This window comes from Xenopus laevis, chromosome 1L, assembly GCF_017654675.1.
Source record: "Xenopus laevis strain J_2021 chromosome 1L, Xenopus_laevis_v10.1, whole genome shotgun sequence".
NCBI lineage: Eukaryota > Metazoa > Chordata > Amphibia > Anura > Pipidae > Xenopus > Xenopus laevis.
Window position 1 is genome coordinate 121,912,235 of NC_054371.1, and position 25,745 is coordinate 121,937,979.

General features: G+C 38.4%; 1 protein-coding gene across 4 annotated transcripts in view; it reads left to right on the forward strand.

The window, feature by feature from the left end:
* The window catches only part of myo9b.L (myosin IXB L homeolog), an 88,680-nt gene that overhangs the window by 52,690 nt on the left and 10,245 nt on the right, over nucleotides 1-25,745 (forward strand). For 3 of the 4 annotated variants that reach the window (XM_041562997.1, XM_041563004.1, XM_041563006.1), the window contains 23 exons: nucleotides 655-694; nucleotides 3,602-3,724; nucleotides 3,917-3,997; nucleotides 4,356-4,466; nucleotides 4,747-4,869; nucleotides 5,003-5,152; nucleotides 6,287-6,456; nucleotides 6,670-7,689; nucleotides 7,835-7,895; nucleotides 7,984-8,078; nucleotides 8,438-8,586; nucleotides 10,664-10,848; nucleotides 15,331-15,429; nucleotides 16,055-16,231; nucleotides 16,973-17,014; nucleotides 17,685-17,793; nucleotides 18,063-18,136; nucleotides 18,385-18,568; nucleotides 19,308-19,436; nucleotides 19,915-20,020; nucleotides 21,016-21,147; nucleotides 21,274-21,397; nucleotides 21,982-22,029. In XM_041562997.1, coding sequence (XP_041418931.1) covers nucleotides 655-694; nucleotides 3,602-3,724; nucleotides 3,917-3,997; nucleotides 4,356-4,466; nucleotides 4,747-4,869; nucleotides 5,003-5,152; nucleotides 6,287-6,456; nucleotides 6,670-7,689; nucleotides 7,835-7,895; nucleotides 7,984-8,078; nucleotides 8,438-8,586; nucleotides 10,664-10,848; nucleotides 15,331-15,429; nucleotides 16,055-16,231; nucleotides 16,973-17,014; nucleotides 17,685-17,793; nucleotides 18,063-18,136; nucleotides 18,385-18,568; nucleotides 19,308-19,436; nucleotides 19,915-20,020; nucleotides 21,016-21,147; nucleotides 21,274-21,397; nucleotides 21,982-22,029 — 3,532 coding nt within the window. The remainder of the gene's footprint in view (nucleotides 1-654; nucleotides 695-3,601; nucleotides 3,725-3,916; nucleotides 3,998-4,355; nucleotides 4,467-4,746; nucleotides 4,870-5,002; nucleotides 5,153-6,286; nucleotides 6,457-6,669; nucleotides 7,690-7,834; nucleotides 7,896-7,983; nucleotides 8,079-8,437; nucleotides 8,587-10,663; nucleotides 10,849-15,330; nucleotides 15,430-16,054; nucleotides 16,232-16,972; nucleotides 17,015-17,684; nucleotides 17,794-18,062; nucleotides 18,137-18,384; nucleotides 18,569-19,307; nucleotides 19,437-19,914; nucleotides 20,021-21,015; nucleotides 21,148-21,273; nucleotides 21,398-21,981; nucleotides 22,030-25,745) is intronic. The other variant, XM_041563000.1, reaches the window with a different exon arrangement.

The following is a 25,745-nucleotide window of genomic DNA, read 5'->3' on the forward strand; positions in this document are numbered from 1 at the left end:
TTGCTAATTGCATCCTATGCTGTTGGCTAGTGGCTAGCCGACTCATGGGTTATACATAACAGTGTTTATCTCTCCTCCTACTTGGTGATGTTAGAGAGCGACACTCTGAACTCATAAGCAGCATTAAGGGACTTTCCTGGCAAGGAGAGGACCCTGCCCAGCTGCTCCAGCGCCTGTCCCTTCGACAGTCCCGTCTCCATCTTCAGTGAGTGTGTGATATGAGCTTTGTCTAAATAAGCTTATGCACTGAGGTTCAACAACATAATCTGCTATCTGCCTTGAGTAGCATTATATTTACTTGTGTGTTCACTTGTCTTTTGGGGTTGCATTATGTACTTTGTGGGGAGGGGGGGAAATATAGCTGTTGCTAAATCTATAGGACTATGAATGTGTACATATTTGTCTTATTGGTTTTCCAGTGCAGTGTGTGTTTGTTTTATAAAAGTACTATGTATGTGTGCTTGGTTCCTGCTGCACATCTGCCTCCTGTAAAAGGTAATAGTGCCTCTCAGCTTTACCTGTTAACCTTGCACAAACCCAATCTTACCATCGTTACCCAAAGACTAACAAATAATTTGAGCTAACGCCAAGTTATCTAGTCCTTATTCTGTGTAAATATGCCTGAGAAATTATTTACATGTAATATTTCAATAGGAAAACAAAGAACACTCGCCAGAAGCAGCTCATCCCAAAGGTAATTGGTGTTTAATTTTTATGATAACCCTTTTAAGTGCCATCAGAATATCGCATTTCATTTACACTATGTGCCAGATGTTTTTTGAACATTTTGCTCTCTTTCATTTTAGGGGCATTTCCTGGGGGGGGGGAGGAGGTTGAGTTTACCTAGGAAAACTATACATTATTTCATTAGTTTTTTTTGGGAGAATCTGAGCTTTCTAAAATTGCCTGAGTTTTTGTGTATTTCCACTTCTGGAACAAGATTTAGAGCTTTAAATACCAAACCCCAAAAAAAACAATATAGGGATTTATAACAGAAAAATATTTTATGCACACAAAATCAACTGATTTGGAAAGCTTCAAGTATCTCAATGTGCCAATACCAAGTATGTATAGTTTTCTGAAGTTTTTTGACTTCTATAGATCAAAAACTCCCCACATTTCAAAGCACTACAATAGAATATTTGTACTTTGGATTCCAAAGCCGAAGGGTTTACCCCAGGAAACAATGTATTTTTAAAAAGTTCAGATTCTATCAAATCCAAAATGGGTAACCATGTCATTCTACTCCTAATTACCAAGCATCAAAGCTTTACTGAACTTATTGTTCACCTCAAAATTTTGCAAGTTCGTATCTCTCACATAACTGTAGGTACCAAGAAAAGCACTCTAAATATGGATGCCAGTGGTCACTGATCAATTTGATGCCCATTGCATATAGGATTACTAAAGTATCTTGCATTTAGAGACCCCCAAAATGAAGTTAGCGCATAAGACTTGTCCTGGTAGTTAATTCAGCTAATCAATAATCATCACATTTACAGCATTTTTTTTCTGAAAATTGTTACAAAGCTTGTATTTTACCCCAATTCTTTGCATAACATATCAGATTAAAATAACCTAAATATGAATGCCATGGGTCTTCTGAACAGTTTGTAGGGACGCACCGAATCCAGGATTCGGCCGGGATTCGGCCTTTTTAAGCAAGATTCGGATTTGGCAGAATCCTTCTGTCTGGCCGAACTGAATCCGAATCCTAATTTGGATATGCAAATTAGGGGCGGAGAGGGAAATTGCGTGACTTTTTGTCACAAAACAAGGAAGTAAAAAATGTTTTCCCCTTCCCACCCCTAATTTGTATATGCAAATTCAGATTTGGTTCGGTATTTGGCCGAATCCTATGTGAAGGATTCGGGGGTTCGGCCGAATCCAAAATAGTGGATTCGGTGCATCCCTAACCGTTTGATTCCCAATATGAATAGATATACCAAACTATGTGGTGAACAAAAAATTCCCAAATGGATATATAGCAGACAATATTTCCATGGACAAAACAAAGTATGAAAAAATCACTAAAATCCAATAAAACCACAAAAATTAATGCTTCCCCCCCCCCCGCCTTGTGTAATTAGCAGTCCTATTCACAGTGTGTGTGTGTGTGTGTGTGTGTGTGTGTGTGTGTGTGTGTGTGTGGTACAACAGCATTTTAAACCTCCAAAAATAACTCAAGAACAGAACTAAGGAAGCTGTCTGCAAAAATTACAAGGAAGTTAGCATTTTCTAAAATGGTTGACTGCACACAAAACCCACATGACTTCATGAAAATATGATATAGGAAGAACAGGAAACAATAACAAATATTTACTACACTTATGCTCTAGAAACACCCTTTTCACCTCAGAGTCTGCCATGAAAATTCCTTGGGAAGGAACTGCTAGAAAAGTGTTATTCTCGTCTTGATTATTCTAATTTCATACTGAGAAGAATGCTGGTGTTGCAACTACTGCAAGCATTATGTTCATAGACTAGTTCTTTTTTTGCTTGATTTTGTCTCATTTGTTGAGATGCAATGTACCTTTTGAAGGTGTTGCGGGGTCTGTTGTACTGAGATATGGAATAAAAGTCTAAATAAATAAAATATTGGCAGTTGATTTCATTGAGGGATATGGCTTTTTCCAAATATGTGCCTCCACCTAAAACATGGCATCCTGAAAGAGTGTTTACTACTTATACCTGAAAAAATGTTAAATAATATATGGAGAGTATGGAGACAATTAGATTTACTGTACGTGTGAAAATCTTACAGTAAATTATCTTTTTTGTGGTGGTCTATTTCCTGATACAATATGAGATCTGTTATCGAGAATCCTGATCTCTAGACCGCTCCAGATTATGGCAATGCCATCTTTCTTAAAGATCCAGTTTAAGCAAATATTTTTAATAATGATTTTGTTTTTCTCTGTAATAAAACAGTACCTTGTACTTGATGGTAACTATGCTGCATGAATCCATATTGGTGGAAAAACAATCCTATTGGGTGTATTTAACATTTCAATTATTTTTTTTATCAGACTTCAGGTATGAGGATCTAATTTACAGAAAGATTCTTGATCCGGAAAATCCCTGGCATCAAGCATTCTGGATGATATTCTGATATATACCTGAGTCCTTTATGAATAAAAACAGAAAAATTCAGTCTTCCTTTATTACTAATGTTACAATTGGCATTGGCTAAGTGCCATAAGCTTTATTCCGAGAGTATATATAGAACTTATTTTGTAATTCAGAAATAAACATATGTACCAGAAGGAGCAGTCCACTACATAAAAAAAATTGTCATTGAGGTTATATTTGTTTTGGGGCCATTAATTTCTGCATAAACCAACATTGTGCCTTAGGCAGATTATATGTGCTCATCGTTTAGAGTTGAAAAAACTTGAGACATGGGGCATTGTGACCTCTATTACAGAATCGGAAGCATTTAACCCAGAAACATAGCCCCACATTCTATTAACGTGCACACACACATATGTACTAGGTGTATATTGTTTTTGGTCCTTTTACACGTCCATTTGCTGATTTTTAAGAAACAGTCCTACTGTATGTGATCTATAAGCTGCCATTGTCCTTTCTCTCTCCACAGAACCTTCTTGATTCACAGTCTCTGAAACTAATAATGAGCATGACACTTCATGACAGAACTACCAAGTCTCTCTTACACCTGCACAAGAAGAAGAAGCCACCCAGCATCAGTGCACAATTTCAGGTATATGCAGAAATGCCTCACGTTTTAATGAACATAAAATAGACCTACAGATTCATGTAAAATTCCATGTATGTGGCACTCGTGGTTTTTCAAGAAATGTTAAATGCACTTGTGTTAAAGATAATGGGCAGCAAAATGTATCATGTAAGAAAATACATCTGCTTTAGTAACACACGCAATTCTCTATTTCAGACTTCACTTAATAAACTTCTGGAAACATTAGGTAAAGCTGAGCCATTTTTTATCCGATGCATTCGATCTAATGCAGAAAAGGTAAAAAAAAATATGATTTTGAAGATTTTTTATTTTTTTATACAAATTAAATCATATTTCAGTTGATTCTCCTGCATTTGTACTTTCCTTTGTTTCAGTCTTAAACCGTTATAACCTGTAGTAAATTTGTAGCAAGCTTTTGGCAGTCCATAAAATTAGCATTTAAAAATATTCTCAACTGTTTGAGCTATCTATGAAAATTATTATATAGTATAATGACCCAGTACTTTGTCGATGTTCCCTGAATCATTAAAATTTTCATGTGAATTGGACTACTTTAATCTGAAGTTATGCTGGTGTCAGTTTAAATGATTTTCCTCTTTTCTTTATTAAAAAACTATTTTTTGTCACTTTCAAGATGGAGATGAGCTTTGATGAAGCCCTTGTTCTTCAGCAGCTCCGATACACTGGTATGCTGGAAACAGTCCGAATCCGGAGATCTGGGTACAGCGCCAAATACACTTATAAGGTATTTAGCATAACCAACCTCACCTTAACTGGAGGAGATGCAAGTCAGTTTGTTATTCAAGTGCTAGGCTCGATTTTTAAGTAGATAAGGTGTATATATAGATCCTGAAGACTCCAGACAGTGTTGTCTTGTTAGGGAAAATGTAAAAAGTTTTTTTTTATATATATGTTTTGGGTTTTTTTTTTTAATAATTTAAAATGTGTTTTACAGGTGTTTTTTTCATATTGGTCTGAGAACTAAGGGCCTGGTGATTGATCTAATTAGCTTTTAATCTTTCCAGGAATTTGTTGACCAGTTTCAAGTACTGTTACCAAAACTGTCCCCCATGCCAAAAAATGCCATAGCCACGCTTCTTGAGAGCATGTGCTTTGACCCACGCAACTATCAACTCGGAAAATCCAAGGTTTGGAGATTTAGTTCATAAACGTAATTGTGAAAAAAGCCATTTTTAATGGCTGGTATCACTGTCCTACAAAAATCATCTTAATATATGATGAAATAATATTGTTAAATGCATGCTTTAATTTTATTGTCAGGTGTTCATGAAAGAGTCAGAACGACAGACACTGCAGGATGCTCTACACAAGGCAGTCATTAAGAAGATTATTCTTCTCCAGAGTCTCTTTCGAATGGTTATGGAAAGGAGAAATTTTCTCCGAATGAAAATAGCAGCCGTGACCATACAGGTTAAGATTATGGAGTTGTTTATGTGTAATAGATTGATGCTGCTGTTGCTAGAGGAACATGTAGACTGAAGTTATCATTTTGCAATATACTTAAATGCGAAATTGGTCTTTTTGCTAATTTCTTACTTCGAAAGTAGAGAAATTGTTAATTTTTACAAATGGGCAAAGAATACATGTTGTTCACACTAATTTCTTCAGGGGTAATGTATTAAATGGTCTTACATTTGCTATGTGTGTAGTAACCCATAGCAACCAATCAGCAGGTAGCATTTACTGAGTTTATTGATCAGCTGTTTGAAAACATACATAGTTGAGTTTTTTTTTTTTTACATTATTACATTATACCATTTATATCTTACTTCAGAAGAGTTTTGTAGGAGTAAAGGATGCTTTCTCCTGTACTCCCTCACAGATCATAGCAAAACGCAACTAAAGCAGTTGCCACTTTTAGCATGTTTATTTCTTTCTCCCTTTTTGTAACAAGTGTGCTTGCAGGCATTGAGGCATGATCCTTATTAGGGACATAACTTAAAGGAACAGCAACATCAAAAAAATGAAAGTGTTTTAAAGTAATAAAAATATAATACATGTGTTGCCCTGCACTGGTAAAACTGCTGTGTTTGCTTCAGAAACACTTCTATTGTTTATATAAATAAGCTGCTGTGTAGCAATGGCAGCAGCCATAGCAGCTATAGCAGATAAGCTCTGTAGAACATAATGGCGTTGTCTGTTATCTTTTTTCAATTTCTGCCATTGCTACACAGCAGCTTGTTTATATGAATTATATTAGGGTTTCTGAAGCAAACAGATCCGTTTTTACCAGTGCAGGGCAACACTACATGATATTTTCATTACTTTAAACACATTTTTGGTGGTACTATTCCTTTAATAGTAGGGAATGCATTAATATTGCTTTCAGAATAAGGCCAACACAACTCTCCACCTCTCTGTGCTCGACAACTTTCCCCCAGTTCCACACAGAAACCCACAGAAACGCTGTTTACAGTGTGATAGGGAAGGTAGTAGGCCCAACTGCATCATTTAGTCACTTCATAATTGGCTACTGAGTCTGTGTACTGACCATACTGTTTTTCCAAATATTAAATAACTTACCTCTAACTTGTTTTTTGGCAGGCTTGCTGGAAATCACATTGTGTAAGGCGAGATCTGGATCTTCGGAAGAATGCTGCAGTCTGCATTCAGGCTCTGTGGAGGGGCTATATTCAGAGAAGTAGCTATCAAAAGCAAATCCAAATTATCAAGCAGCTGCAGGCTTTATGTAGAGGACAACTGCAACGCAAAAGGTAGTTATTCTGTGACCGCAACTCCTGTCGGCAGATTTTATTCAAGTAAATAACAGGCTGTACTGGTACGCCAGGTGCTGTAGCTATGTTTTCTTCTACCATGGATTAATATTTCTCTATAATAGTTAAGGTTGAATAAAAAGATATATAAATAATAATAAATGAATGCTAAGTTGTGTAAAAAATTTTTTATCGTGAACATTTTTTGACTAGGTACAAAGAAATGCTGGAAGCAAAGCAGAAGGCAGCAGAGGAAGAGGAGAGGAGGAGAAAACAGGAAGCTCTTGAAAGAGAAAGGGTGGCATTACTTGAGCAGGCACGGAAGGAAGAAGAGCAAAAAAGGAAACAGGAAGAAATGAAGAGAGAAGCAGAACTTAGAGAGAAGTCTGAGAAGAAAGAAATTATAAAGTCCAACATGAAGACTGTAATTCAGAATATTAATAAGGAACAAGAAGGAGAGCTAAATGAGAGAGCGGGGGCGGGGCAGCAAGTTAACAGTGGTGATATAGCTTTGGAAAGGATTGCGAAAGAGAATGAGCGTAACAGTGAGTTAAAAGAAGAGGGTACTATGGAAAGTGTAAATCAAGTACCAAATATGGAACTAGTGTCAGACAATGATAAAATATTGCAAGCAAAGCAAATTCCGGTACAGCCAGTAGTACAGAAAAATGACAGTGGAAGTCCAGAAAGGGCTGCTAGCTGTCGAGAGAAAAGGGAGAATCGGAGGCGTAGAGGTCTACAGCATGACTTGATCCAGAATAAACACATTTACTCTTCTATTGAGGAACCTGAGAAGGAGCAGGGTGCACTACAGAAGGAAGATGAAACAGAGACTAAGAACAATGCTACAACGGAGACAGGAAATCAACATGAAATATCAAATAATGAGCCCACTGTTACAAATACTAGACACAGTAGACGTGGAGATGAAGATCTAGTGAATAAGCAAGATCAAACTTTAGGAAAGCCAACCAGGCCTTCAAATCTCCCTCTTAGCCCCCAGGTGTCTTTACCAAAACAACTACCAACCCCTGATGAGAGAAGAAGATCAACCGAGTCCCGGAAGGAGGAAGGAGGTCCCAGTGTTGCCATTGTCCAGCGATACAGTGACCATGAAAACCTGAAAAACAAAGCTGAAAAGTGGAAAGAGAAGAGACAAAATGTGGAATCTGGAAGGACTCCTGAAAGAGAAGACGCAAAGGTTCCAAAGGAAAATAAGGAGAAGTTGCCAGAGTAAGTACAGTATATATATTTTCAACTTTTTTACAAATTCATGTTAAAAACACAGGGATTTTTTTAATGTATTGTTATTTGGCTTTTTCTGATGTTTTCCTTTACTAGAGACTTTATTGAACCTTTCCTCCTTCTCCTTTCCTAGAAGGAGGAATGCTATACCATCTACAGAAATCCCAGGAGTTCAGTCCCCCTCCTCCCCTCTGGTTAGTGTTTATGCATGATGTACATATATTAAGAGTGTATTATATTTTACTGTGATGTTTTCCCAATAACAACTATCAACCTGAACAGGAAAAGGCAGCCAAGAAGCAACCTGCGCAGAAGAAAAAATCCAACGAGCAAACCAGCCATTCTGAAAGTGCCCAATCACAGTCCACTGACTCCAAGTAAGTGGGAATTGAAATTACTTTTTTCAAGTTGTCAGCAAAATCTTACTGGTATTTTTTCATTGTTTTAGATTAAATCCCCATAGCATTTATAGCTTTGTCTTGTGAGGTAATACCAAGAAATAACAAATAAAAGTTCTATTTTTATTGCCTTCATGTTTTAAGAAAGGTTGCAGATAAGAAAAATGTCCTGCAAGGTGTGCACAATTGTAAAATACTGTACAATGTGTCCTGAATCTTCACATATAAAAACATTTTGTTAAAAAAAATACCATGGGAATTACTATTCTCAGCAAATTATGTTTTCAGTTTTGCTTGACTGAATTTTTGCACGATGTCTTTACTCCTTTCTTCTTCAGGCATACATATAAGGGCTTTTATAGACTTTTGGGGAGGAAACCAGAAAAGAAGAACAGCAAAGAAATCCCACTTACTCCAGAAAATGTAGAAGAGCCTCCTTTCCTACAGTCCACTCAAGAGGTCACAGCAACTAAGAGAACCATAGATGGTAAGTGGAGGATAATGTTAACACTCAGACATAAACATATGCAATATTATAATAAAATGCTGTCTACATTAATCAGAAGCTGATCAATTTATTGATCTGAGGCTGCATTTTTCAGCCACATGCTGTCCCATTAAAGAAACTGCAATGATAGAACCATTACAATTTTATTATGGCCACCAATTGCAAACTTCATACAAATTTCCAAATGACCAGCAACTCCAGGATTTTAGTGTAAAACATTATATTTGATAGGTGCAGTTACAGTTTCTGTCCTCTAGGACCTTTCTCATATATAATATGTATATATAAAGATGTATCAGTTTTAGGAAAACTATACCCCCCAAACAATGTAGGTCTCTATAAAAAGATATTGCATAAAACAGCTCATATGTAAAATCCTGCTTCATGTAAATAAACCAGTAATAAGTAATAATATACTTTTCTAGTAGTATGTGCCATTGGGTAATCATAAATTGAAAATTTGCTATTTTAAAAAATAAGGGCCGCCCCCTGGGATCTTAGGATTCACTGTACTCACAAACATACCAACAAACCATACATGTTAGGTCACATGAGCCAATTAACAGAGTTGTGTCTTTTGCTTCCACACTTCTTCCTGTTACAGTTAGAGTTGTGGTATTTCTGGTCAGGTGATCTCTGAGAGAGCACAGAGACCATCACGAAATGGTTTCTCAAGGCAAGAGATGTAAAAGGGCAACATTTACTTAAATATATATTGCAGTTTGGTAAGATTCTTTAATATGCCACTTAATATGATATGAACTATCTGTTGCTTAAAGGAGAAGGAAAGGTTAAAACTAAGTAAGCTTTATCAGAAAGGTCCATCTAAATATACCAGTAAACCCCCAAAGTAGTGCTGCTCTGAGTCCCCTGTCAAAAGAAAAAACACATTTCTTTCCTTCTATTGTGTACACATGGGCTTCTGTATCAGACTTCCTGCCTTCAGCTTAAACCTCATTGCCCTGGGCAAGAGCATGCTCAGTTTGCTCCTCTTCCCCACCCCCTCCCTTCTCTACTGTAATCTGAGCCCAGAGCAGGGAGAGACTCAGGCAGGAAGTGATGTCACCCCACGTTAATACTGCAGCTCCTATCCTAAACAAACAGAGAGTTTCTAGAGCTTTTTACTCGGGTATGGTAAAACATTCTACATAATAAATATAGCATTCTAGCTTGCACTATTGCAGCTAATCTATTGGCAATAAAATGCCTCCGTAGCATTCCTTCTCCTTTAAGTGTTCATTTTGGATGTATAGTTTTCCTTTAAGACTTTTTCAATTCATTTTTCTTTAGTGCCAGTGACCTACCTAGGTTTCCTTAAAAACACAGCGAAACCACCAGGTATGTCACAGCCCTATTAGGCTAGTAGTACAAGGTAAAGAGAATTCCCTAAATGTATTTAAACTCTGTACGTTTTCTACAGAATGTTAAATTTTTACTTATAAGATAGCTGAACACAGCCAACAAGACTACAACTACAGTAGTAAACTGAACCTTCTGGAGGCAGTTTGGGGTGATGGTAAATAAGATGTTTTGCTGCCAGTGGTAAATCTGTGGTACTGGGTGCAACAAAATGTCCATATTTTATATCCCACCAGTAGTAATGTAAATGGCTGTTGGGAAGACATTTCTGACTCTTTGTTTCCAAAGTAGTCCAAACTTATCTCCCAAGAAAACTTCAGGCAACTTAATACCATATATGCCTTCCCACTGCCTATTTGCATTACTGCGATAGAAAAGAAAACAAGGGATGTTTTGTTGCCCACAGTAGTGCAGTTTTATCATGAGCTACAAACGGCGTCCTAAGCAGCTCTCACCCCTCCTTCCTGCCACACTCTCATAAGTGCATGCACGGTGGCAGCACGGGGACAAGGGCCCCAGAGATGGGGTAGGTATAAGAGATGTTATTGGTCCTGGTAGAAAAAGACTGCTAAACTCAAAATAATCAGGTTTTTTTTAATTTTTTTTAACTAATGCAAAAGATGTAAAACATTTTAGGTGTATGATGAAGGTGTATATTATTACTTTAAATATGCCATATTCCTTCCTTACCCTGCAGGTACCGCTGCTTCTAGACAAAACACTCGCACTTACGGAGTGGAACCAGCCAATAAAATCCGTAGGCATCGCTCTATTAAAATTAGCAAGGCTACCACTGTTTCTGAGAAATGGAAAACATCCTTGTGTAGAGAGATTAATAACCATACTGAGCTTAAACACCTAGATGACTTTTTATTTGCCAAGGTAATAAAACAAATGTATTTTGGTGTTCCAGTCAGTTTGTGCTGATTGGAGACTGGTCTGTCCAGTATTCCATTCTGGTTGATTTATGTTTCCCTGGTCTGTGACTTTTTCTCCCATCCTCCCTGTTTATCTTTAGGAATGTTACTATTAAAATGACTTTCTCTTTGAGGCGCACATGGGATAAATTATAGCTGCATAGTAGTGGACTAAATTGTGATTTTTATTATAATTTGAGATGAACACACTTTACAGTAGTTATGGATTGTTCAGACATCCAATTACAATGGTTCCATTGAACTTCAGTAAGGTGTTGGCTGAAATTCCCATAATGGTACCATGATTTTTCATTGAGGACTGGTGTTAAACGTTCAATGTACATGACTGGAAATTTTAATTTTTGTGAATCCATAAGGGGTAAGGATGTCAAAGAGCCACTGTATGTTGATGAGAAGTGGCGTTGCAGGCCCCCTCCTCTTTTCAGGAATGTTTTTTCCACTTTTACATAAAAATTGCCTCTTGCAAACCATCTGTCCTCTCTATCCAAAATGTGCACATTGATTCTTTATTCCTTGACCCCTGCCTGAACCAACCGTTGCCCGTTACTGGCTACTCTTCTGGATTCCGATTCTGTACTGCGCTGACTGATTGGTTATCGACCCGCTACATGACTACACCTACTCTTACCCAGTTCCTACTGTCAAATATTCCAGTTCCCTTGCCTGCCCAGAACCCTCCTCGCCTTGGTCCTCTCACTTTAAGACCTGGCGGCAGTAGCAACGGGCTCCTCCCGACGAGAAAGGCAGAAGCACCAGCATAGACCACATTTCTCTGCATGTGCTTTGGTGTTGGGACTTTAGGGTGCACCAATTTCAGTCTTATGGTGTTGCTGGGTTTGAAATACACAGGAATGTGAAAATTCTCTTAAGGTTTTCTGATGTTTCAGCCACATATGGAATGACTATGTTGTTTTGCCTGCTATGCTTCACCCCCTCTATTTCTTGGTTTGGTCTTTGTGCTTGGCTTTGATTTTGTTTTGATAAAGGCCCACTTTGGGTATCCACAAGTTTTCAGAGCTCTATTCAGATGTTGATTCTTTCGCTTTTGCACTTATTGCCAACTTTCACATCTTTCCTAGTGAACTTGAGGTTTTTGTCCACCAAGTTAATATGTTGTGTGAAAGCTGGAGCCTCATGTGCTTTTATTTTGACCTAGGTGTCCTCCACATTTCGGAACCAATGACTTGGCGCTTCACACCGTAGTTTATACATGAAGAGGCAGAGTGTAGCTTGTCCTATAAATGTCCCAACACAATATATAGTCCAATGTATAACTTCAAAGTGGGGGACAGAAGGACAACAATGCAAGATTACTGCTCGTGTGCAAGTTTATTGCAGTCCACACAACATGTTTTGGGCATCACAGGCCCTTTTTCAAGTGTTTAATAAGGGTACAATACAAAGCTTTAAAAAAAACACACAGGGCTGTATTACCCCGCCCCCACCCACCGAATAAGTTAACAAGTGTTAATTGAATAATTACTTAGTCTGTCTTTGGAGTGAAAACACACTGTTGCAAGTGTCCTTTAGTTACCATCAGTTCCCTTATACGGTCCTAATATTGTGAAGGTCCCAACGTGCTCCTGAAAATTGTTAAAAGCGGTGTTATGTATAATCACCTCATTATGTGTGAAACACATATTTATGAAGGAAATTAAAGTACTGCCCTTAAGGAGCCTACTTAACCTCGACACATGTATTAAAGCGCAAGCTGTCCCTGCTTAATTACATTCATAAGAGTATACATAGTATTTATATTTTACCCTTGATAGAGAATAGCAGATAGTGTCGTTTTCAGAATCTGAAAATGAGAGAGATAACGGTCAGAGGCGAGTTACAGGAGAGGTGATAAACTCCAATAGTCATTAAGGCCCATGGGTGTCATTGTGTTTAGTTTTTTGATCCATATTGCTTCACGTTGCAGAAGTAGTTTCTGGATATTTCCCCCTCTTTTTCATTTCTTCCATTTAAAGGTTCACTTTGATTGGAGACACAGGTGAACCGATGGCACAGCCATGTTTTTGTTCTACAAGACTTCCTTGTGTTTTAAGTAAGTGGTATTTAGGCATAGGACCAGTAAGGAACAAACTTGTTCCTGAACAGAGGAGGGGGTCTGCGACACCGCTTGACATCATCCTACAATGCCCGTTTGATATCCTTCCCCCGGCAGCTTCACAACAATTCAAACTTCCAGTCATGTACATTGAAAGATTAACACCTGCCTCAATGAAAATCATGGTACCATTGTGACCGGATCACACTTTCGGTTAACACCTTACTGAGGTTCAATGGAGCCATTGTGATTGGATGTCTGTGACTTTACTACCCTGAAGGGTTTAAATGCTGGGGAATTCCCTACCAATTCAGTTGAACCGAAGAAGCCACACGGATGAGCAGTGAAACGTTTTCAAGAAAAATGCTAAATGTCCAGTTGCCTTTTACTTAATTCTACTAGATACTGTATTCTCTTCCTGTTGCTTTTGATATATGGAATGTATGATGTATGAAAAGTTCAGGTGTCTGCTTAGCTTTCATTTCTCATCCATTCTGGTAATGGCAGCCTGGGTGACTCCATGACTTTTCCTAAGATGTATTTTAATAACACACCTGGAAAAGGGAGTGTTACAACCAAATCTAAGGCCAGACTTCCTCGGTTACATCCCACCCATACCTTTTCTACATATTTACTAGTAATTAAAAACACCCACTCCACTATAATGCAGTTGTATACAAAGCAGTAAATAAGCATTCACATTACACCCTCGTTAATTTTAAAGCTGGGCTTGAATCCATTACAGTTTGGCCTTTCTAGCAGGAGCATCCCCAGTTTGGGAGACACAAGTATAAAGCAAATCAAACAAGCGTATTAAGGCAGATCTCTCTATAATACAACGGTACATTTTGTGAAAACACTATCCAGTACACATCATACACATATTCTGTCCATTAGATCCCCGATTGTGCCACACATTTCAGCGAAATATTTTTTTTAATTAATATATACTATAATCATTAAAGACCTCTTATACCATACCTGTAGCAGCTGCAATAATACTATGCTGGGTTTGCAAATTTAAAAAATCGAGCAAGTCTTATGAAGTAATTATTATTGCGTTTAGAACAAACGGTTTGATATGCGCTTCCGTTTAAAAAATAAAAATAAATACACCAACTTTCAGTATCCCCCAGTTGTCCCAAAGTTTCCCTATAGTCCACCAGGGTCCGGAGCCGAAGATGGTAACCCAGAAACCGCTTCCACAGCTGGCGATCGCTTCTAAGCTTTAAAACAAAGAAGAAACAAAAACCGCACCAATGTGAAAAACTTTTAAAGCCGGTATCAAGGCCCTGCTCTGGTTACTACTTACAGGATTTCCCGGACACGGCTTGCACACAAGAACAGATCTGCGGTGAGGTAAGTCTCAGCTTGTCCTCCTATGCGATGCCGCTGGTGTACTTCACAATTCCACGGTCCTATGCGCTAGCTATCTCTGCGATTCTGTTCCTGAGCGTTCAAGTTGATTCATATCCCACAGTCTTGGCGTCCTCTCATACACTTCCCAGGTCAGTCAGGGTCAGGCACTCACGAGTTGATCAGAGGATTGGGAATGCCTTGTGCTGGGAGATTATGTAAGCAACGAAGGGATACTCAAATAGTTGAAGGTAATTTATTTAGAACATAATAGTCACTTACACTTAAGAATACTCTGCCTAACGCGTTTCGTGAGTCTGGGAAGTGTATGAGAGGACGCCAAGACTGTGGGATATGAATCAACTTGAACGCTCAGGAACAGAATCGCAGAGATAGCTAGCGCATAGGACCGTGGAATTGTGAAGTACACCAGCGGCATCGCATAGGAGGACAAGCTGAGACTTACCTCACCGCAGATCTGTTCTTGTGTGCAAGCCGTGTCCGGGAAATCCTGTAAGTAGTAACCAGAGCAGGGCCTTGATACCGGCTTTAAAAGTTTTTCACATTGGTGCGGTTTTTGTTTCTTCTTTGTTTTAAAGCTTAGAAGCGATCGCCAGCTGTGGAAGCAGTTTCTGGGTTACCATCTTCGGCTCCGGACCCTGGTGGACTATAGGGAAACTTTGGGACAACTGGGGGATACTGAAAGTTGGTGTATTTATTTTTATTTTTTAAACGGAAGCGCATATCAAACCGTTTGTTCTAATTTCTTTTTTTGGGGTGGAATCCCTTTGTATTTTGCGCATCCGAAGTTTACTACATTTTTGCGCAAGATTTAAACCATTGTCTAATTATTATTGCGTGTTGCAGTTGGAGAATGTTCACCTGTACAGCCATGTCTGATTTATTGTTGATTAACCATGTACACAATCACTTTTATTATGATAGCGTTATAATAGAATGAGCACATTGCCTTATCCTCAGATTTTACCCTGACACTTTTCTTTGTTTCACCTGCAGTTTAATACTTTTAACTCTGATAAGTCTGGCGTGGAAAATTTGCTCTTCGAAGCTGTTAAAATGTTCAGAGAAAACCTTAAATCCATGTACTCCTCTCCTGTAAGTTGTCTTTTCCTTTAAGTTCAGTTATTCTTATGTGGCAAAAGGGGTTCTTGTTGAAAACCAATCTCACCTGGAAATTATAGGAAAAAACTTTCCAGTCCAGTTCTTTAGTGAATATTGTATATGGTGATATACAGCAATTTACTGGGAATGGTATGGAAATTTACAAAGGTGTTTATGTTTTTGTTTTGTTCATAGTACAAACCCATGAGCTGATTTAGGAACATAAGTGCTAAATTGCACACTGGAGCATTTCTTCCTTCTGCCTGATTATTGAAAAACCTGATTGGTTCCTTTAGGTCATTTGTGAGATTTAACACATACGTACGCAAACTATATTTTATGGTTTGCATTTCACAATGCATATGAGGGAGTTCAAACCCTGAATCATGCCCTTTATTGCACAGTGTGGGGGGAAATCATACAGGGCCAGACCCTGTATTGTATATTGTGTGGACCCTGTTCTGTTCAGTTGGGGATCAAACCCTATATTGTGCAATGTGTATGGGGGTGCAGGAGACAAGTATGTGTTATATATATTGTGTTTGCGTAACACAACATTAACATAGCATGTGTATAGTTGATACTGTCATTTACTTTGACTTTTTCTTTTTATTCGCAGAATGGTCAAATTCATGCTGGTTATAAGGATCTGATGGAAAATTTTCAGATTCTTGTTGGCACTTTAACTCAAGAGAGAGAAGAAAAGGATGTAAAGCTTGTACTGAACCTTTTCCAGTCCTTCCTAGATGAATTTACTCGTGGATACAGTAAGAAAGAGGAGATTGAACCCCAGAAGGTAACACCTGCCGGTGCCTTTTCGCCAAAACATTTTAAGAAAAACAAATGCCTCCTTTTCAATTGCAAATGTATACTTATTAAAGGGGGGGGTGGATTTATATGCATACTTGTATATGTATGGAAACAGTTTGAGAGTGAACAATTGCAGACCCCTGATTAACCCAAAACAAGGTCACAGATAAACATCAGTAGATTTTGTGTATTCCTTAACCCACCAGCATCCAATCAGCAGTTTGTTTTCAGTGAGAATGTAAAATAAAACAAATTTCAATATAGTTCAATATAGTTAAAAAAAAAACAACATGAACATTGCTTCCTCCTTTTCATTTCTCTAACCTGTTATAAGTCCCCATATGGGACTTAACTTTTAATTTACTTTGCTTTTTTTTCCTCTGACCTGTGTGCCAAGAACTAATTGAACACATCTCAAGCCAATCTACTTTATTAGAGTTGCACTTTTGGGCAGTGCTTTCCAGACTTTTTTGGGTCAGCCACCCTATTGAGACCCCACACTTGACTTGTTCCCCTTAAGTGATCTAACAGAAGAACATATTTCTTTTGGATAGAGGTGTCTCTAGGTTATATTGTTCATGCTATGCAAATGTACCATCCAAAACATTAGTCTTATTAGAGAATCCATTCTGGATTAGTTTCTTAAAAGTTACAATTTTACTAGAAATTGTTGATCCCACTTTTTTTTCTTTTTTTTACTATTGCCATTGTTTTCTTCTTTACATAGCAACGAAAATCTCAGAAGAAGAAACGCAAACAAGATCAAACAGTAAGTATACTGTACAGCTACCAACATGTCCCTATAGTAATATAAGAGCTACTTCTCCTATTGTTCTCTTTAAACTGGAGTTATGCAAATTATGTCTAGTACATGTATGGGTCTTTTATTTAGAACGATTGACTATTCTGGATAAGGGGTCTTTCTGTTATTTGAATCACCGTCCCTTAGTTTTTGCAACTACTGCTTAGTTACCGTCAACTACCACCTACTGTTTTATTACTACAAGGAACAAGAAAATCTTAAAAAAAAAAAAAAAAGTTCAGTATTGAAAAATGGAAGGGTCATCTTAATAAATACTATAACTGTTGCAATGTTTTTTTTCCCTGCACACTGTTATTTTTAACCGTTCCTTTCCCAATAGGCATATTAGAATTAGTCTTCAGATTTGGTTCGGGCTTCGTCCGAATGCTTCATGAATGATTAGAGATTCGGCCAAATCCCAAAATAATGGATTTGGTTCATCTCCAGTTACTTTGATTTATATTGTGTCGTGATCACTACGCATTTATGGACTTTCCAGAGGTTACATCAATTTAGCAAAACCTACAATTGGTATTGATGTTCTATTGCTAGTAAGGTTTAAATGAGGAATTAACTAAAAAAAAATGCATTGAAAACAATTTAAGCAGGGATGACATATTTTGATCCTTTGTTGTAGGTGGAAACGCATGGTCATGTGTTTGTAAGCTATCAAGTGAACATTGGACAATCCTGTGAACACTGTTCCAACACTATTTGGCCAATGGAGAAAGCATATCTCTGCAGCGGTGAGTAATAATACTCTTCTAACAAATTTAACTTTTTTTAAAAAAATACTTTACCTAAATTCCAATGATTGTAAAGTTATTTGTGAATTGAAAATATGTATTACTGTATATTGGAAAGTTATATTTAATTATGGAAGAATTTCAGTTTTTGACTTACTTATATTAGATATTTGCATATAATTATTTTTTTTCTTAATGCAAATTTTATATATTAATGTTCCCTCTATAGTTATAATGCTAACTTATTTGATTATTCTCTCCCTAAACAGTATGCAAGATGGTTTGCCACAAAAAGTGTTTGACTAGGATCCAGAGTCACTGCGCCTCAGGTGGTGGGGGGAAGGTATGTACAATGGGCAATACAGTATTGGTAGAGTTTAACATAATGTAAAGCAAATATATTGCTGATTTGTGACTTGCAAGACTATGAAAACAATAATCATCTTTATCATAATGCACTGGTCCAATTCAGAAGTAATATGATGTAGTTTGCTCTCATAAAATATAGTCTGTACAATAGGCATTTGTTTTTTGAACATCAGTTTGAGCAACAGCTCTAGCCTTAACTCACATTCTGACAACCCCTTACAGAAGCAGGGATGCCATCAGTTTGGTGTGCATGTGGCAGACTTGACCAGTGATACAACTTCGGTACCAGTTGTCATGGAAATTCTGCTGGAGTACTTAGAGATACATGGGCTCTACACAGAAGGAATCTACCGCAAGTCGGGAGCTGCCAATCGTATGCGTGAACTGAAGGAGTCCCTGGAAAAAGGTGCTGCATGACTTTGTGGCTTGGATCTGGGTCCAATTAACATGAAACAGAAAAATAATGTTCACAATAGCTATAGTACAGCAGCTTTAGAACAAAAACAGTGTGCTACCAGTTTTATTGTCCTTTATTGTCCTTTGATGAAAGGGGTTTAGATTCAAATTAGCAGAGTGTAATTCTAATTTATAAAGTACCTATAGCGATAAAATGGCTAAATTGGAATTATTTACATTGGAAAACAGTTGCATAAGGGAAGATATGACCACTCTGTAAAATTAAACTTTAAACGTTTTTTGTGCCTTTTCTACCTAACTCAGCTCGCTTGCTACAATAGTATTTATTATATCTAATTTTTTTACTAGTGACTTAGGAATCACACCAGCTATACTAAAGATAACATGACTCAACAGCATTGATAGATTTTGGCTTGGCACCAGTCTGAAACCAAAGTTGCAGCCAAAATTACTGGACTTTTAGCTAAAATGATGCAGAACATTTCCAAGTGCAGGCAATGTCTCAAGATACATCTGTCTGGTGACTGATATGTAAAAATGTTTTGACCAAAGCCGCAGGTCAGAATAAATGTCCTATTGTGCCTGCTGCCTTTTGTGTAAATAACCAACGTGTATGTGGAAAGTATGTTCCATCTTTCTACACGAGAAAGTACTGTATACTGTTAATTGCAATTCCTTCTCAAAATCTTATGTTTTATACGAATGGAATATCTCTCATTTCTAAATAGACCCCAACTTGGTTAAACTGGACAATTATCCAATTCACGCAATAACTGGAATCCTAAAGCAGTGGTTACGGGAGCTACCAGAGCCGCTTATGACATTTGCACAATATAGTGAATTTTTGCGAGCTGTAGGTACGTGCCTAAAGAATTACTTGACTGTCAGCATGTTTTGTGTTAAACAATGCTATTCCCATCTTATTAAAGAAGGGGTGCACTGGCAATTTTTCGCTGCTTGACGGTAACATTGCAGAAGAAATACCAAACAGAGTTATAAAATGTGAAACAAAGCCTTATCTTATACCCTTAAATTGTACTTGTGCCTGTCATGATATAGAAGGTTTTTTTTTTACTATGGACAGACCAACGATGTGTTTATGTTGTGATAGGCTTCACATGTAGCAGTTACCTATAGCCAACAATCGGCACACTTGCATCATTGTAATTTAATTTAATATTTATACAAGCTTAAGTAAGACTGAGAATTCAGTATTAAGATTTACAGTTGGTTGGTTCTTCATTCCTCGCTTAGCTTTTGTACTTCATCCAGAATACAAGTGTGAAAGGTAATCTTCTGATACAGAAACACATTTCTTTGCATTTCCTTATTTAGAACTCCCTGGGAAGCAAGAACAGCTTTGTGCGATCTACAAGGTAATTGGACAGCTCCCCCATGCACATTACAACAGTCTGGAAAGACTGATCTTCCATCTTGTCAAGTAAGTAAAATACTTAAGATATTCATAGTAATCTGCATTTATTATATTATTTATTTATAAACATTGCAGTTTAAGTGCTTTTTGAGTTCAGGTTCCTTGCAACAATTTGTGTCCAGGGTCAGTGGCTGTTCACTAATATTACCCAATGGTCCCTTTTAGCAAAGTTTTATAGCAGAATGAGGGTGTCTGAGTTCTGTAAAACTGTGTGGCTCTTGATATATTTTCTGCATATTTGGAAATACTGTCATTTATTGAAGCTTAAAGGAAAACTATACCCCCCAAACAATGTAGGTCTCTATTTAAAGATACTGAGTAAAAAAGCTCACGTGTAAAACCCTGCTTCATGTAAATGAACCATTATCATAATAATATACTTTTTTAGTAGTATGTGCCATTGGGTAATCATAAATAGAAAATTGCCATTTTAAAAAATAAGGGCCGCCCCCTGAGATCGTAAGATTCACTGTGCACATATACAAACCACATGTAAGGTCACATGATCCAATTAACAGACAGAGTTCTGCTTTTGCTTCCACACTTCTTCCTGTTACAGTTAGTGTTGTAGTATTTCTGGTCAGGTGATCTCTGAGGCAGCACAGATAGAGTCACGAAATGGTGGTTCAAGGCAGGAGATGTAAAAGGGCAATATTTATGTAAATATATATTCCAGTTTGGTAAGATTCTTTAATATGTCATTCAATGTTGCTTAAGTATTCATTTGGGGGTATAGTTTTCCTTTAAGATGTGGATAAAGTAAGTGTCTACAGATCTGTCACTGTTCATAGGGGGTGGATTATCACTTGAATACTGTGGTTTGCAATTTTAGTCCGGAATTAACTCTGTACTTTGATAGGCGGATGTTCACAGGACCAAATTTACTATAATTTATAATTAGGCTATATTTGTCCTTTAAACAAATATATACATTGCTGGAAACTACCATTTTTCATGCTTTTGAAATTCTTAGATTTTCTTTGTTGTGTTGCTATTTGCAGGGTGGCTATGGTAGAAGAAGTGAACCGCATGACTCCTAATTCCTTGGCTATAGTTTTTGCACCTTGTCTACTGCGTTGCTCAGATAACTATGATCCACTAACTAGCATGAAGGAGGTGGCTAAAACCACAACGTGAGTATGAAACATCTCTGTGTATTCTTTAAACATCCTGTCTATGAACAAATCAATTTAGAAAACTGTCTTGACTCCAATTAGTAAAATTATGAAATTAAAATCGGATATCTTCATCTTTTGTAGGTGTGTAGAGATGCTAATAAAGGAGCAAATGAGACAATACAAAATAAAAATGCAGGAAATTGGGCTATTGGAAGCAGCAGAAACTTGTGCAGTGTCTAGACTGTCATTGCTGAAAAATACTACAGTGAGTAACTGGTTGATCTCAAAATGTTATCTTTTAATGCTGTATAGCACTGGTACTGACTTTTGGAATCTGTAACTACTGCAGCAGTACCTTTCCAACTACCCTATATCCTGCAGAATGAACTTCATTTTGTCCAATGCACTTTAAATTCAGAACTGTAGCAGCATCAATATACAGACCCAACTGCCTATAAAGCACTTTTCATTCAGTTAGGCTGCTGCATGCTCTCATAAGGAATATCTAGAAGTAACCTCACTTGCAGTGCCATGGGTTAATATTTTCACACTGCTGTAGCTCCTAAATTACAAAATTTGGTCTCCATAGTAGTTATGGTGATACTCCCTCATACTCCTATCTCCCTTCTTCTACCTGTTCACCAGCGCCTGCTTTCCCCACTACTTTTGTACTACTCAAATGAGTGAAGTCACTGCAGATCATGTAGCAGAAGAGCAAATAATGTTCAGTCATCTTTCTCCTAAGAAATAGCCGTGACCACACCCAAGACCATTATTGTTATCCAGAGTACAATATGAATTAATATGAATCTCAGGTGACGGTTTTGCACTCCTTTTTCTCTGTAACAGACTTGGCCTGCTCATGTGGGATTTGTTTTTCCTTGTGATGGTTTCCTGGTAGGTAAAATTCCTACTGCTTGCTGAATATTCTCTGCATGCCCAAGACCTTGCTAATGCAGTTTCCAGCCGCAGTCAAAAATGTGAAGAGTTGCATGTTCTGTTATAGCTTATTGTACACTTTGGCCCTTATTTACTTATATTGGCTCACTTTTCATTAGTCACAGAGTGATTCATAGAGACTACTGAAAGCAAATCTCTGTGACAAAGTATCATGTCTTCCGGAGCCATCTTATTAAGCCTAGTTTAGTGACCAGTGCATGATCCAGATGAAGAGATAAGATGCCAAATGCACATTTTGAGCCATCCATTTTAATTCCCAAGCTTTGCCATCAGGAGTGTATGGGGGCTATGTGATTCAAATATTCTAAAGGTCACAAAGGAAAACTGTTCCCAAGGCCCTGTGGAGCCATCAAGGTATCTTCAATCCTGGTATTTGGCATGGTGTCTGGTTGCCATATTGAACAGGCAAAGCATTTTTTGTCTGCTTTGAAATTGCCCAGTCCAGATACACAAACTTTTAAGACAGCCCAGGGTTTTCTTATATCTGCTCTGCTAGTGTTATCCAAATTGGATGGAAGTGCTTAGAAAGTTTGTTTATAATTGACCAGTGTTTATGAGCCAAAAACACATCTATCCATCGTGCCTTATTTGCTGAATTACAAGAACCCAAAAAAAAAGCCAAATGTGGAGAAAATATGGTAACTAAGAAACTCCCTTTCTGCATCCTACAAATCCCATTGACGTCAGTAGGAGCCCTGCAGAGGTAGAAAATAACTCTTTCTCAAGTCTCTGAAGTGCTATATGATGTTCTTATTGTAACTTTAAGGGCACGCCTAGCTCACATCTGGCACTATACAAACATATCTCCTAAAGTGGAGTTTGCACATGCCTAGGGAATTATTCCATTCCACCATTTGCTTTTTGAAAAGAAACAAGGATTTAAGACAAATACAACATACCGGTTTCTCTTTCTGAGGACTTTCACGCATTACATCATATCTGGAGTATTCACTTTTTCCACTGCACCTTAGTTTGTATTTAGAGCTCTTTCGAGCTAAAATCATTTCTAGAAGCCATTTGCACACCCTAGAGAGAGTAATTGATTTGTTAGCAGCATCTGTTTTGTCTCACCTGTACCTCTGTGGAAACCAGACCACCCTTTCAGTTTATCGCAGTCTCTTTCTGAGGACCTCTGAATTGTCACTGCGGCTCTACGTAGAAATCCAAGCAATCAGTAACAGGAACAACAGCAACAGCTATATCTACAGATTTGCCCTATTAAAATAAAATGATTCCCTGAAAAATAGAAAAAAAATCAAATATGATACTTTTCCATTCTTTACTCTGTGTTGCATGTAGGACTTGCATGAGATATTGTCCACACCTAGACCTGTCCTTTAGAGCATGTGGAGGATAGATGCATGCATTCTGCCTGCCAACATAACTTACTGGCTCCTAATAAACTGCACCAGGGCACCAACAGATTGGGATAAATATTTAGCATACCGGATAGGTTTGGCCGTAATTCCAGCTTTTCTGCATATGATAAAAAAAATAGATTTTCTTAAAATATATGAAAAAAAAACAAAAAAAAATAAATTATATATATATATATATATATATATATATATATATATATATATATATATATATATATATATATATATATATATATATATATATTATTAACAGGCCATTTAGAAGTACATTTACACACCCAGATCCAAATCTGTTTGTTAAATAAAAACACTTTTATTGGACTAATAAGACCTGTGAGTGCTCGCTTTGGTTCTGGATACTCATAATGCTTTTTTGCTGATAGCACCCAGGCAAATAACACAGCGGATTACGAGTTGTGCCGGCTCTAAATATATATATATATATATATATATATATATATTATTAACAGGCCATTTAGAAGTACATTTATTTGTGCATCAGTGAATTTTAAAGACATTCTAAGCCTACCATCCCCCATTTGGGTATGTCTTGTGGAAAAGTGAAAAGACAAATACTGAATATGTTTCCATTACATGGTATGTATTAGTCATTGAACTCTGACTAATATTTACTTCCATAGAACCTTTTCTCTGTTGTCTCAAGGGGGACACAGGGACTATGGGGTTAAGCTCCACCCTCCAGGAGGCAGGACACTTATTCAAATGAAAAAAGGGGGCGTGCCAGTACTGCGGCTTAACCCCAGGCTAGAGCCAATGTATTCAGTTTTTAAGTGTCCTGCTTACTAGGAGGATGGACATCCTGCAAGCTCCAAGCTTCAAGTAGACAGGGGTGCTACCACAATCAGGGATACCTGTTTCTGTTGCGTACACCCCCTCCGTGGGAGCCCCACTGGAGTCATTCCCTGGCCTCTAGGCTATACCAGACTCGGTTAGGCATACCTGCACTCCTTGAGGGAGAGCAGAGGGCCTTACAGTGCGGCTGCATGTGAGTACAAAGCATTACTTTCATCTCACCTTGGTTGCTCTCCCCCCTACCCTTCTAATCCTGCTCTGGCTGTTGTGCTGCGTAGGGTCCGTGCTGCCTTGTCTCCCAGGTCGCCTGATGTGCCTCCCCCCCCCCCTCCCTCCTTCATCCTTCCAGGGTCGGTTTTTTTTCCCCCTTTACGCTGCTCAGGGGGTGTTTCTACTGGCTCCTCAATTCATTTGGGCCCATTTGCGCTTCGGCGCGCTTCCTCTGGAACGCATGGCTGGGAAGGGGGCGGAACCGCGTTCCAAGCCTCTCTTTCACGCCGCATCTCGCGCCCTTTTGCTATGCGGCGGCCATTTTTTGTGCTTCCATTCACCTGCGCACATTCCTCTTTTCTCTGCCTGTTTCTGCCTCAAAAGTGGCCGTTTTTGGAGCGCATCTCCTGGGCAGCGTTCTGTAGTGATTGGGGAACAAGCTGCTTAACCTTTTTCAAGAATCATCATTTTTTTTAGTGCACACAGCCAGTGTTTTCAGCAGGTACCACAGGCACTGCTCATGGCAGAAGGTAAGTCTGGGGGACTATTCCCCAGGGCGGGGGGGGGCAGAGCACCAGCAACAGCAGGACAGATCACCTATTTTGCCTGCAAGAATTGCCAATCCAAAATACCAGGGGGGCAGGGGGATCCTCTCTGCAGATCTTGCTCCAAGGGTGCTGCTGTTGTACCTGTCTCAGGGGGCTCTAATTTTCCTCACACAGAATCACCGGGTCCCCCATCAGGAGATGACACTCCTCAAGACAGCGCAGCTGGGCCCTCTTCTGAACCCCCTGCTCCTCTGTGGGCTCTTCAACTCTCACAGTCTCTAGCCTCCCTTCAACATCTACCTGCTATTGCAGATAATTTGGGGAAAGCCTTATCTAGACTGGGCCACAGATCCAGCGCAAAACGCAAGAGACCAGAGCCTTCCAAACCACACACTGGGACCCATACTCCCTCTGATGGTTCAACCGCAGGTGGGGATTCCTCTCACTCTGAGGGTGAACTCCTCCCCTCCGAACTGTCGTCGGAGGATGAAGAGGAACTTGAAGATGAGGCTAAAGGCCATGAGGTTCAACACGATATTGAACATATCATCAAGGGTGTTTCTGATGTGTTGAAGGTTTCTCAGTCAAAGGAGCAAGCTCAATCCTCCAGCTTGTTCAAGAGACAACACAAATCCTCCATCTGTTTTCCATCTCACGATCAGCTCCTAGCTATCATACAAGAAGAGTGGAATTATCCTGAACG